The sequence below is a fragment of the Pan paniscus genome, chromosome 6, assembly GCF_029289425.2.
Source record: "Pan paniscus chromosome 6, NHGRI_mPanPan1-v2.0_pri, whole genome shotgun sequence".
NCBI classification, from domain to species: domain Eukaryota; kingdom Metazoa; phylum Chordata; class Mammalia; order Primates; family Hominidae; genus Pan; species Pan paniscus.
Window position 1 is genome coordinate 10,888,184 of NC_073255.2, and position 13,119 is coordinate 10,901,302.

General features: G+C 47.6%; 1 protein-coding gene across 15 annotated transcripts in view; it reads right to left on the minus strand.

Annotated features, from left to right (window-relative positions):
- The window catches only part of LOC100977127 (radial spoke head 10 homolog B), a 44,633-nt gene that overhangs the window by 22,088 nt on the left and 9,426 nt on the right, over nt 1-13,119 (minus strand). For 13 of the 15 annotated variants that reach the window (XM_055114925.2, XM_055114924.2, XM_055114923.2 and 10 more), the window contains 7 exons: nt 12,413-12,586; nt 10,859-10,944; nt 9,766-9,886; nt 7,859-8,035; nt 4,948-5,092; nt 3,170-3,291; nt 108-297 (listed from right to left, as the gene is read on the minus strand). In XM_055114925.2, coding sequence (XP_054970900.1) covers nt 108-297; nt 3,170-3,291; nt 4,948-5,092; nt 7,859-8,035; nt 9,766-9,886; nt 10,859-10,944; nt 12,413-12,586 — 1,015 coding nt within the window. Of the gene's footprint in view, nt 1-107; nt 298-3,169; nt 3,292-4,947; nt 5,108-7,858; nt 8,036-8,196; nt 8,249-9,765; nt 9,887-10,858; nt 10,945-12,412; nt 12,587-13,119 lie in introns of all 15 variants that reach the window. The other 2 variants (XM_055114917.2, XM_055114919.2) reach the window with 1 other exon arrangement.

Genomic DNA, 13,119 nt, shown 5'->3' on the forward strand with positions numbered 1-13,119 from the left:
CCGCCTGCCTCGGCCTCCCAAAGTGCTGGAAGTACAGGCATGAGCCACTGTGGCCGGCCTGGTCCTCTGCTTTAAACCAAAAGATGTGAAGGATCTGGAACACTCACCACTTAATATCCTGTCCATATCAGCAAGAGTTAGTTTGTGGTGATGAAATTTGCAATCTTTTAGAAATCTCCAGAAGTGAAGCTTTGTCATCAGAAAGGTATTATCCAGAGAGTGGCCGCATCCCAGGCTGCTGTAAAAGCTGTAGATTCTTCTTAATTCTGTAATATTTCTTAAGACGGCATATTCCACCTGAAAGGAAGAAAGTCATACGTGGATTAAGAACAAAAGACGGCCGGGCGTGGTGGCTCACGCCTGTAATCCCAGCACTTTGGGAGGCCGAGGCAGGCAGATCACCTGAGGTCAGGAGTTCCAGACCAGCCTGGCCAACATGGTGAAACCCCATCTCTACTAAAAATACAAAATTAGCCGGCCGTGGTGGCACATGCCTGTAACCCCAGCTACTCAGGAGGCTGAGGCAGAATTGCTTGAACCTGGGAGGAGGTTGCAGTGAGCCGAGATCATGTCACTGCATTCCAGCCTGGGTGTCAAGAGTGAGACCTTGCCTCAAAATAAAGAAATAAAATTTAAATATTTTAAAAAGAACAAAAGACACAACACCTGTGTCCTACATTAAATGCGATAATACAAGTAAAGTAATGGCATTTAGCTCTTTCCACTGTAAGAACTTAAGAAGTGTTTGTTTGTTTTGTTTTGAGGTGGAGTCTCGCTCTGTCACCCAGGCTGCAGTGCAGTGGCACAATCTTGGCTCAATGCAACCTCTGCCTCCTGGGTTCAGGTGATTCTCGTGCCTCAGCCTCCAGAGTAGCTGTGATAACAGGTGCCCACCACCACGCCCGGCTAATTTTTGTATTTTTGGTAGAGATGGGGTTTCACCATATTGGCCAGTCTGGTCTTGAACTCCTGACCTCAGGTGATCCGCCTGCCTCGGCCTCCCATAGTGTTACGATTACAGGCATCAGCCACGGCACCTGGCCAAGAAGCATTTTACTCTTTCCACCCACCCCCCTTGGTCAATAAAATGCCATCTCCGACCAACAGTAAAAACAAAACAAAACAAGTTATCTGGAAAGTAGACTTCCTTTCACATGGCAATGGGCTGGCTTCCTCTCTCAGTGGCGGCAACAAAATTCTATTGTCTGCAGATCCTTATCCTTCATCAACATACGTGCAAAAATCGTCAACAAAATAAGTTGAATCCAGCAATATATAAAAAGAACAGTAGCCATGCGTGGTGGCTCATGCCTGTCATCCCAGCACTTTGTGAGGCCGAGGCGGGAGGATCGCTTGAGCCTGAGAACTCGAGACCAGCCTGTGCAACATAGTAAGACTGTGTCTCAACTGAAAATTAAAAATTAAAGAAATTAACTGGCCGGGCGTGGTGGCTCAAGCCTGTAATCCCAGCACTTCGGGAGATCAAGGCAGGCGGATCACAAGATCAGGAGATCGAGACCATCCTGGCTAACACGGTGAAACCCTGTCTCTACTAAAAATACAAAAAATTAGCCGGGCATGGTGTAGACCCAGCTACTCGGGAGGCTGAGGCAGGAGAATGGCGTGAACCCAGGAGGTGGAGCTTGCAGTGAGCAGAGATCGTGCTACTGCACTCCAGCCTGGGCGACAGAGCAAGACTCCGTCTCAACAAAAAAAAAAAAGAAAAAAAAGAAATTAACCAGACACAGTAGCAAGTGCCCGTATAGTCCCAGCTACTCAGGAAGCTGAGGCAGGAGGATTGCTTAAGCCCAGAAGGTCAAGACTGCAGTGAGCTGAGATCGCACCACTTCACTCCAGCCAGGGTGACAGAGCAAGACCCTATCTCAAAAAGGAAAAAAAAAAAAAGATAATATAGCAGCACCAAGTAGGGTTTCTCCTAGAATTGCAAAGTTGGGTTAACATTTGAAAAATCAATCAATGTAATTCACAGACTGAGGAAGAACCAAATGATTCTATCAACTGAAGCGTTTCACAGAATTTCACATCCATTCATGAAAAGCACCCTCAGCAAATTAGGAATAGAAAGGAATCCCTCAACCTGATAAACAGCATGTACAAAACACATGCAACTCACACCACACATAGGGCTGAAAGTCTGAAAGAAGCAATATTCCGCCAGGTGCAGTGGCTCACGCCTGTAATCCCAGCACTCTGGGAGGCTGAGGCGAAAGGATCACCTGAGGTCAGGAGTTCGAGACCAGCCTGGGCAACACAGTGAAACTCCATCTCTACTAAAAATACAAAATACAGCTGGGGGTGGTGGGGCATGTCTGTAATCCCAGCTACTCAGGAGGCTGAGGCAGGAGAATCCCTTGAACGCAGGAGGCGGAGGTTGCAGTGAGCTGAGATCGTGCCATTGCACTCCAGCCTGGGCGACAAGAGGGACTCCGTCTCAAAAAAAAAAAAAAAAAAAGCAATATTCATGGTGGTTGCTTTACTCACCTCCCTCTGTCACACTTCACCTTTTAGGATTTTCCCCAGACCCTTGATGCCCAAATTCCCCACACATGCAGCCCTGCCCTCTACACAGCGTCCTGTTCTCCAGAACCACTCACCCCATGCCCTACCCTCATAATGAGACATTCAGAGAATGTGAAGAACAGGATGCAGGGTCCTAAGGGAGACAGAGCCCTACCTGGGCAGCTTCAGGCATTTGTTACGCTGAGCATTCATTCCTGCTTTTGAAAACGCAATTCAATTGAATAAACATGTATAATCTAAAGCATTGTTCTAGGCCGGGCGTGGTGGCTCACACCCATAATCCCAGTACTTTGGGAGGCTGAGGTGGGCCAATCACCTGAGGTCAGGAGTTCCAGACCAGCCAGGCCAATATGGTGAAACCCCGTCTCAACTAAAATACAAAAAAATAGCCGGGCGTAGTGGCCCACACCTGTAATCCCAGCTACTGGGGAGGCTGAGGTGGGGGAGGCTTGAACCCAGGAGGCAGAGGTTGCAGTGAGCCAAGACTGCGCCACAGCACTCCAGCCTGGGCGACAGAGCAAAACCCGGTCTCAAAAAACAAAACAAAAAAGAAGACACTCAACACGTGACAGCAGTCACCAGCTATATTTCCCCAGGATGCAACTCATACCAATCAAAAAGGTTTTACCTGCTTCTTTTCTTCAGGTTGGACTGTCTCAGGGTACATGTCCAGGAGCAAATTTAGATCCAACTCAATGCTCGATCCCAACACAGAATGACTTTCACTGCCATCAAGCTTTCTGATCAGTTCTAATGAATGAAGGCAAACACAGGGGATAAGTATGGTTTGTTTGGTGGGTTTTTGTTTTGTTTTGTTTTGAGACAGGGCCTCACTCTCTCGCCCAGGCTGGAGTGCAGTGGCATGATCTCAGTTCACTGCAACCTCTGCCTCCCAGGCTCAAGCCATCCTCCCACCTCACCCTCCTGAGTAGCTGCGACTACAGACATGCACCACCACGACCAGCTAATTTTTGTATTTTTTGTAGACACAGGGTTTCACCATGTTGCCCACGCTGGTCTCGAACTCCTGACCTCAACTGATCCGCCTGCCTTGGCCTCCCAAAGTGCTGGGATTACGGTCATGGGCCACCACACCCATCCTTGGAGATAATTATGAAAAACAATGTTCAAATTTCTCAATACTATGTCACAATCATTTTCCACCAAAATGTGATGCAAGAATATTCCAAAAACCTACTAAGAACGCAGGCAGAACAGTGGCTCATGCCTTTAATCCCAGCACTTTGGGAAGCCAAAATGAGAGGTTAAGGCTGCAGTGAGCTATGATCACGCCACTGCACTCCCACCTGGGCAACAGAGTGAGATCCTGTCTCTAAAAAAAACATTTTTTAAAAGCAGTTGCCAGCTAGGCGCAATGGCTTGCAGCTGTAATCTCAGCACTTTGGGAGGCCGAGGCAGGAGGATTGTGTGAGGACAGGAGTTTGAATCAGCCTGGGCAACATAGTGAGACCCTGCCTCTACAAAAAGTTTAAAAATTAGCTAGGCCTGGCCAGGTGTGCTGGCTCACACCTGTAATCCCAGCACTTGGGGAGGCCAAGGTGGGCGGATCACGAGGTCAGGAGTTACAGACCAACCTGAACAACATGGTAAAACCCCATCTCTACAAAAAATACAAAAATTAGCTAAGCATGGTGGCACACGCCTATAATCCCAGCTACTCAGGAGGCTGAGGCAGCAGAATCCCTTGAACCCCGGAGGTGGAGATTGCAATGAGCCAAGATTACACTGCTGCACTCCAGGCTGGGCGACAGAGCGAGACTCCGTCTCAAAAAGAAAAAAAAATTAGCTAGGCACGGTGGTGTGTGCCTGTATTCCCAGCTATGGGGAAGGCTGAGGTGGGAGGATCACTGGAGCCCAGGAGTTTGAGGCCACAGTGAACAGTGATCGTATCCTGCTCCATCCTGGGTGATAGAGCGAGATTTTGTCTCAAAATTTTTTTTAAAAAAGGAGTTGCTCACAGAGGACTTCTGTTTTCTGAAGTGTTCGGTGTATTTTCATGAGTGAACACCATGGATAAAAACAGATGAATTTTATTTCTTTTTTTTTTTTCCATTTTATTTATTTATGAGACGGAGTCTCTCTCTGTTGCCCAGGCTGGAGTGCAATGGTGCAGTCTGGGCTCACTGCAACCTCTGCCTCCCGGGTTCAAGCCATTCTCCTGCCTCAGCCTCCTGAGTAGCTGGGATTACAGGCGCCTGCCACCACGCCTGGCTAATTTTTTTTTTATTTTTAATTGAGACGGGGGTTTCACCATGTTGGCCAGGCTGGTCTCGAACTGCTGACCTCGTGATCCGCCGGCCTCGGCCTCCCAAAGCGCTGGGATTACAAGCATGAGCCACCACGCCCGGCCGGTGAATTTTATTTCAACAGGTGAATGCTTCCTACCGGCGCTCCTGGACAATCTTGGGGCAACTCCTGAAGACAGGTCCAGGCAGCTGATGAATTCAACTTCAAGATCTGGAAACCCAGCTATGTGGTCATTGGAGAATGCGCCTTCGTACACACGCCCGTTCTTGAAAGTTAATCGGCCCTGCAGACAGAAAAACTTTTTACAGTTTAGGAAAAGTTTTCTTAGAAAAACACTGGTAAGGCTGGGTGCGGTGGCTCACGCCTGTAATCCCAGCATTCTGGAAGGCTGAGGTGGGCAGATCACAAGGTCAGGAGTTCGAGATCAGACTGGCCAACATGGTGAAACCCCATCGCTACTAAAAATACAAAAATTAGCCGGGCCTGGTGGCAGGCACATGTAATGCCAGTTACTCGGGAGGCTGAGGCAGGAGAATCGCTTGAACCTGGGAGGCAGAGGTTGCAGTGAGCCAAGATCGTGCCACTGCACTCCAGCCTAGGTGACAGAGCGAGACTCCATCTCAAAAAAAAAAAAAAAGGAAAGAAAAACATGGGTAAATGTACATCAATAGTTTTTTCAAGGGTGTGGAGCTTTTCGTTTTGAAAATATGCACTTACTCTACATATAATCAGGCTCCTGGGTCTCATGCACTGTATAAGTCCTCTCTCTCTTCCTCCTTTTCCTATTCCTCCCCCTCCCCCTCTCTCCCCGACAATCTTTCTCCAACTTTAAGCACCTATGGCCACAGAATGTGTCTTATTGAACTACGCTAGTGACCAGCAGAACGCCCATCACACAATACAGACTCCCTGATTTTTTTTTTGAGACGGAGTCTCGCTCTGCGCCCAGGCTGCAGTGCAGTGGCACGATCTCGGCTCACCGCAAGTTCCGCCTCCTGGGTTCACACCATTCTCCTGCCTCAGCCTCCTGAGTAGCTGGGACTACAGGCGCCTGCCACCACACCCAGCTAATTTTTTATATTTTTAGTAGAGACGGGGTTTCACCATGTTAGCCAGGATGGTCTCGATCTCCTGACCTCGTGATCCGTCTGCCTCAGCCTCCCAAAGTGTTGGGATTACAGGCGTGAGCCATCGTGCCCCACAATTTTTTTTTTTTTTTTTTTGAGATGGAGACTTGCTGTCACTCAGGCTGGAGTGCAGTAGCACAGTCTTAACTCACTGCAACCTCCGCCTCCTGGGTTCAAGCAATTCTCCTTCCTCAGCCTCCCGAGTGGCTGGGATTACATGCGTGCACCACCACACCCAGCTAATTTTTGTATTTTTAGTAGAGACGGGGTTTCATCATGTTGGCCAAGCTGGTCTCGAATTCCTGACCTCAAGTGTTCTGCCCACCTCGGCCTTCCAAAGTGCTGGGATTACAGGCCTGAGCCACTAAGCCTGGCCAAGACTCCCTGAGATTTGTCAAACCCAGGCCAATAGTCAGTTACTGATTCAGAAGTGGGCAAATGACCCAATTTGGCTCTGTGAAATGAAAGAACTTTTTAGAGAGCTTCTGTAAAAAGTTCCTCCTTTTCTTCTAGTTAGCATGGTATGTGGATGTGAAGGCTGGAACCACAGCAGCCGTCTTGCAATCATGAGGGAGGAAAAACACAAGGGTGAAAGTGACATGGTGGGAGATATTGTGGATAGATGGAGGAGAAATCCTGACAGCTCTGAGTTGCTGAATCAAACCATTATTCTGTATTTCACATGGCAGACGACACTAGATTCTCTGTTACTTGCAAACCAAAACCATCCTCATACACACACACACACATACACACACACCAAAAACTGATTAAATAACCACTAAATATATAGGAAATCAATGACCATTGAAACTATTTTGCCAAGCACAGTGGCTCATGCCTGTAATCCCAGCACTTTGGGTGGGAGGATCACTTGAGACCAGGAGGCCAGCTTGGCAAACACGGCAAAACCCCTGTAACTACTAAAAAAAAAAAATGAGCTGGGCGTGGTGGCGCACACCTGTAATCCCAGCTACTCTAGTGGCTGAGGCACAAGAATCACTTGCACCCGGAAGGCAGAGGTTGCAGCGAGCCGAGATCACGCCACTGCACTCCAGCCTGGGCAACAGAGCAAAACTCTGTCTCAAAAGAAAGAAAAAAAAAGTCATGTAATCACCTTAGCAAAACAGTAAGTCATCCTATACAAAACAGATAATGTAATTTAATCGAGAATGACATGCCTTTTGTCAAAGAGTTCTGTAGACGGATGGTGATGGTTGCACAACAATGCGCATGTGCTTAATGCCACTGGACTGTGCACTCGGAAATGGTTAAGATGGGAAATCTCATGTGTACTCTACCACAATTAAAATTAAAAAGAAATCTAGAGTGCCTATATTTACATCAGACAAAATAGACTTCAGAGAAATGAAAATTACCAGGGTTGGCCAGGCGTGGTGGCTCACGCCTGTAATCCCAGCACTCTGGGAGGCCAAGGAGGGTGGATCACCTGAGGTCAGGAGTTCGAGACCAGCCTGGCCAACATGACGAAACCCTGTCTCTACTAAAAATACAAAAATTAGTCAGGCATAGTAGCCGACGCCTGTAATTCCAGCTACTCATGAGGCTGAGACAGGAGAATCACTTGAACCCGGGAAGCAGAGGTTGTAGTGAGTTGAGATCACGCCACTGTACTCCAACCTGGACAACAGAGCAAGACTGCATCTCAAAAAAAAAAGAAAGAAAATTAGCAGGGTTAATGAGGAACATTATGTGATGATCAAAAGAGCCAATGCACGAATACAGAATAATCCTCAGTGTATATGCACCTAACAACGCTTCAAATATTTGAATCAAAACTGATAGATCTGAAAGCAGAATAGACAAATCTGCAATTATCCTTGGACATTTCAATGGCTTTACATAATTTCAATGGCTTTACATAATTGTTTGAAATGTGATCCTCCCAGGTCTATACTCACCATGCCATGTTTCTTATTGGAAACCCATTCTCCATCATACGTGGCTCCACTGGCATAATAAAACTTGCCACGTCCGTGACGATATCCATTTACAAACTCCCCTATGTATTCATTTCTCAAAGGATACTGGGAACTGCGGATTCTCTTTAGAAACCACGTGTGTGTTCCAAAGCCATTCTGAAAAGAAAGCAGACTGCCATCAGAAATGCACAAAGCAGTTTCTCTCTTTACCCGGATCCCCTTAAAATTAGGATAAATACAATGAAAACTGGAAAGGGCAAAGAACTTGGACTCTGGAGTCACACAGACTTGGGTTCAATTTCAGCTCAGCTACTTACTAAGGAGTCTTTTGCAATAAGGCAGATCACTTAAGCCCTCTAAGTTCCTCATCTGTAAGACAGAAATGACACCTACCCCTCAGGTTAGATATAAAGCAGTTTGAAACCAGCCTGGCCAACATGTTGAAACCCCGTCTCTACTAAAAAGTGAAGATAAGTGTACATAAAGTGCCTAGCTTGATCATGAAGATTTTCATTGTTATTTTAAATGTTGGGGTTTATTTGCTTTTATATATTTTTATTTTTTGAGAAAGGGTCTCTGTTACCCAGGCTAGAGTATGGCACAATCTTGGCTCACTGCAGCCTCAACCTCCAAGTCTCAAGTGATCCTCCCACCTCAGCCTCCCAAGTAGCCAGGACTACAGGCACCAGCGACCACTCCCGGCTAATTTTTATATTTTTAGTAGAGATGGGGTTTCACCATATCACCCAGGCTGGTCTCAAACTCCTGGCCTCAATCCTCAGGTGGTCTCCCAAAGTGCCGGGATTACACGTGTGAGCCACTGTGCCCAGCCTAAATTTTTATTTTTAAAGACACCAATTGGGCTGGGTGCTGTGCCTCATGCCTGTAATCCCAACGCTTTGAGAGGCAGAGGTGGAAGGATCACTTGAGCCTCAGAGTTCAAGACCAGCCTGTGTAATAAAGTGAGACTTCGTTTCTAAAAAAAAAAATAATAATAATAATTGTTTTAGTTAGCCAGGCATGGTGGCAGTGGGCACCTCTGTAGTCTCAGCTACAGGGGAGGCTGAGGTGGAAGGATCGCTTGAGCCAAGGAGGTAGAGAGCCCTGATTGCACAACTGCAGTCCAGCCTGGGCAACAGAGCAAGACTCTGTCTCTAAAAACAAACGAACACGCTGGGCACTGTGGCTGACGCCTGTAATCCTAGCACTCTGGGAAGCCGAGGCGGGTGGATCACTTGAGGTCAGGAGTTCGAAACCAGTCTGGCCAACATGGTGAAACCCCGTCTCTACTGAAAATACAAAAAAAAAAAAAATTAGCCGGGCCATGGTGGTGGGTGCCTGTAATCTCAGCTACTCCAGAGGCTGAGGCAGGAGAATTGCTTGAACCCAGGAGGTGGAGGCTGCAGTGAGCTGAGATCCTGCCACCGCACTCCAGCCTGGGCAACAGAGCAAGACTCTGTCTCTAAAAACAAACAAACAGGCTGGGTGTGGTGGCTCATGCCTGTAATCCTAGCACTATAGGAGGCTGAGGCGCGCGGATCACTTGAGGTCTGGAGTTCGAAACCAACCTGGCCAACATGGTGAAACCACGTCTCTACTAAAAATACAAAAAAAACAATTAGCCCAGCCGTGGTGGTGGTGGGTACCTGTAATCTCAGCTACTCCAGAGGCTGAGGCAGGAGAATTGCTTGAACCCGGGAGGTGGAGGCTGCAGTGAGCCAAGATTGCGCCAGTGCACTCCAGCCTGGGAGACAGACAGAGAGAGACTCTGTCTCAAAAACAACAACAACAACAACAAAAACAAAACCCAAAAAGAAATATACATGCGTTGAGAATCGGCGGAGCGTCCGCCTCTGGGTATAAGCTGCTACCCCGCCCGGGCGTACCTGGATGCCCCTCTCCCACCGCCCGGTGTACTCTTCGTTGGTGGTCAGCCACCTCATCCTCCCCTCCCCGTGGCGCATGTTGTCTTCCCACTGGCCTTCGTATATATTTCCAGATTTATAACTAGGATGAAAGAAACCAAAGAAAAACAATCAGTTACCTCCTACACAACATTTACCTTTAAGACATTCTTTTAAACACTCCCCTTGAGCTCCTTTGAAGAAATCCACCCCTTGTACTTATACAATCTTCTCTGTATTTAAATTCAGGCCAGGCGTGGTGGCTCACGCCTGTAATCCCAGCACTTTGGGAGGCCGAGGCTGGAGGATCACCTGAGGTTGGGAGTTTGAGACCAGCCTGACCAACATGGAGAAACTCCATCTCTACTAAAAATACAAAATTAGCCCAGCTACTTGGGAGGCAAAACTCCATCTCAAAAAAAAAAAAAATACAAAAATTAGCCGGACATGGTGGCGGGCACCTGTAATCCCAGCTATTCAGGAGGCTGAGGCAGGAGAATCACTTGAACTCAGAAGGTGGAGGTTGCAATGAGCCGAGATCATGCCACTGCACTCTAGCCTGGGCAACAGAGCGAGACTGTCTAAAAAATAAATAAATAAAAATAAATAAAATTTTAAAAAATCAATGGATAGGCTCATGGTTCTAAGGGAGCAGAATGAGTCACTTTATTAAATCTTCTGACTCTTTAATAAGGGGACAAAGTGGGTAAGAGCCGGGTTTTTAAAATCTTTTAATAATTCCCTATTGTATCATGATTAGTTAATATTTGGCCAGTTTTTGAGATGAGATCTCACTGTGTCACCCAGGCTGGAGAGCAGTGGTGTGATCATGGCAGGAGAATTGCTTGAACCCAGAAGGCAGAGGTTGAAGTGAGCTGAGATGGCACCACTGCACTCCAGCCTGGGTGACAGAACAAGACTCCGTCTCAAAAAAAAGAGAAAAAATCCACTCTGCTTAGAGAGAAAATGTTCTGTGCAACTTTTGCATCTTACTTTTAAATATCCGAGGTGAACACTATTGGGCCCACAAACACTTCTTCATCTACACCCCAAGCGCGGCGGTGGTCATACCTACCATCTTACTCCCCAGCCCTTTTTGATGTTTTGCACCCAGTCTCCCTCGTACCAACACGTACCCTCTTGATTGTAATAAATGGAGCCCTGAAACAAATAATGTTATCTTTAAAACTATCAAGCCTCATGACACAAATGCTTTGTCAAATGTAAGGATATTAACTTAAAAAGTAGAACCTACACAGAGGTCAATGTCATACATAGGCAAGACATGTAAACTGCTATTTTTCTGTTTTGCTATCAAGAAAATGGTAAAACTGCTGCACAAAGGGAAATGAGATAATGTCACGAATCAATTGCTCCTTAATGAAGTGCCATATTGGCCAGGCACGGTGGCTCACGTCTGTAATCCCAGCACTTTGGGAGGCCGAGGTGAGCGGATCACAAGGTCATGAGTTCAAGACCAGCCTGGCCAACATGGTGAAACCCCGTCTCTACTAAAAACACAAAAATTAGCTAGGAGTGGTGGAGCGTGCCTGTAATCCCAGCTACTAGGGAGGCTGAGGCAGGATAATCGCTTGAACCTGGGAGGCAGAGGTTGCAGTGAGCCCAGATCGTGCCACTGCACTCCAGCCTGGGCAACAGAGCAAGACTCCATCTCAAAATAAAATAAAATAAAAAGTATCATATTAAGGCACAGAATGACTGTATTCATCATATTCGAGTATATTCATTCTATCCAGTAACTATTAGTCAATTAAGTACCTAGAGAAATCCTGTCTGTTGCCACCTGGAGTGAACAGTTGCGCCTTCCGTGTAACGGAAGGTCACTCTCTCTTAGGCACCAGATCCATTGTTGTTTTACCCATTTGGACATGCTACTCATTTTACCGCCTCCGAGTATAAGTGAGCATAGAGTACCCTTTGTTTGATCTACATAGAAAAGCCTCAAAAGGCTTTTTCACAGGTTTATCTGTGTATGAGAGAGAGAGAGAATTTTTCTATCTTCTTTCTCATGATCAGGCAAACTCATTCCTTCTTGCAGCCATGCAGATGCTGCTGTCTAGAAGTCACCACCCCCAATCCCTCCAATATGTCTCAAGCAATCTGCTGTAAAACACACACACACACACACACACACACACACACACAACAACACAACTGAATAAATAGCCATTAAAGCCTGCATACGGCCAGGCACAGTGGCTCATGCCTGTAATCCCAGCAACCTGGGAGGCTGAGGCAGGAGATTTGCTTGAACCCGGGAGGCAGAGGTTGCAGTGAGCCGAGATGGCACCATTGCACTCCAGCCTGGGCGACAGAGCAAGACTCCATCTCAAAAAAAAAAAAAAAATGAATAAAATGGTTAATTTATGTGATGTGAATTTCACCTCAATAAACAAAAAGTGAATATGCCCTGGACAGCGCCGCTAGCCCCTACCCCCTTCTCTCCCTCCATGTGGCCACCCAGCCCCTCCCCTGCCCTCCACATGGCCACCCCACTCCTTTCTGCCCCCCAGACCCCCCCGACCTTGCCCCCTCATGGCTGCCCCCCATGTCCGCCCACCCCCTTCACTCCTGCCCCACCTGCCCTCCACGTGGCCACCTCGCCCACCTTCCCGTGCCGCTTGCCATTGCACCAGTGGCCGATGTAGGACACAGGCTGGGTGCTGCACTTGAACATCCCGAATCCGTTCCTCATGCCGTTGACCACTTCGCCTTCATACATGCTGCCGTCCGGCCACGTGTACACGCCGTGGTTCATCGGGACATTCTTCACAAAGTTGCCCTGAAGCAGAACGGCCATGGGGTGACAGAAGGAAGCGTTGGGGGGTGTGGGCGGGAATCCCTAGTCCTGCGGGCGGTTCCAGGAGCTGCTTGACCTCTGATCCTGTTCCTGCCTCTCCTGTGGACACACTGAACATCCCCCTCACATTCTCTCTCTTCCTTCCTTGTCTGCTCTCATCGCATCCTCTCTCATCTGACCCGACCAGTGGGCGGAAGCTCAGGCAGGAGGAAATATCTGGGAGGTTGCAGGTCGACCAAGTTCGAAGAAGCAAGCAGGTGACGTTGGAAAGTGCTGGCTTCCAATCCTGACCTGGGGAACTTCAGATTCTTAGAACCCACCTTGGCAGGGCGCAGTGGCTCACACCTGTAATCACAGCACTTTGGAAGACTGAGGCGGGAGGACTGCTTGAGGCCGGGAATTTGAGGCCAGTCTGGGCACCCTAGGAAGACCCTGTCTCTAGAAAAAGATTTTATTTGTTTTTGTTTTTATTTTTGAGACAGAGTCTCACTCTGTCGCCCAGGCTGGAGTGCAAT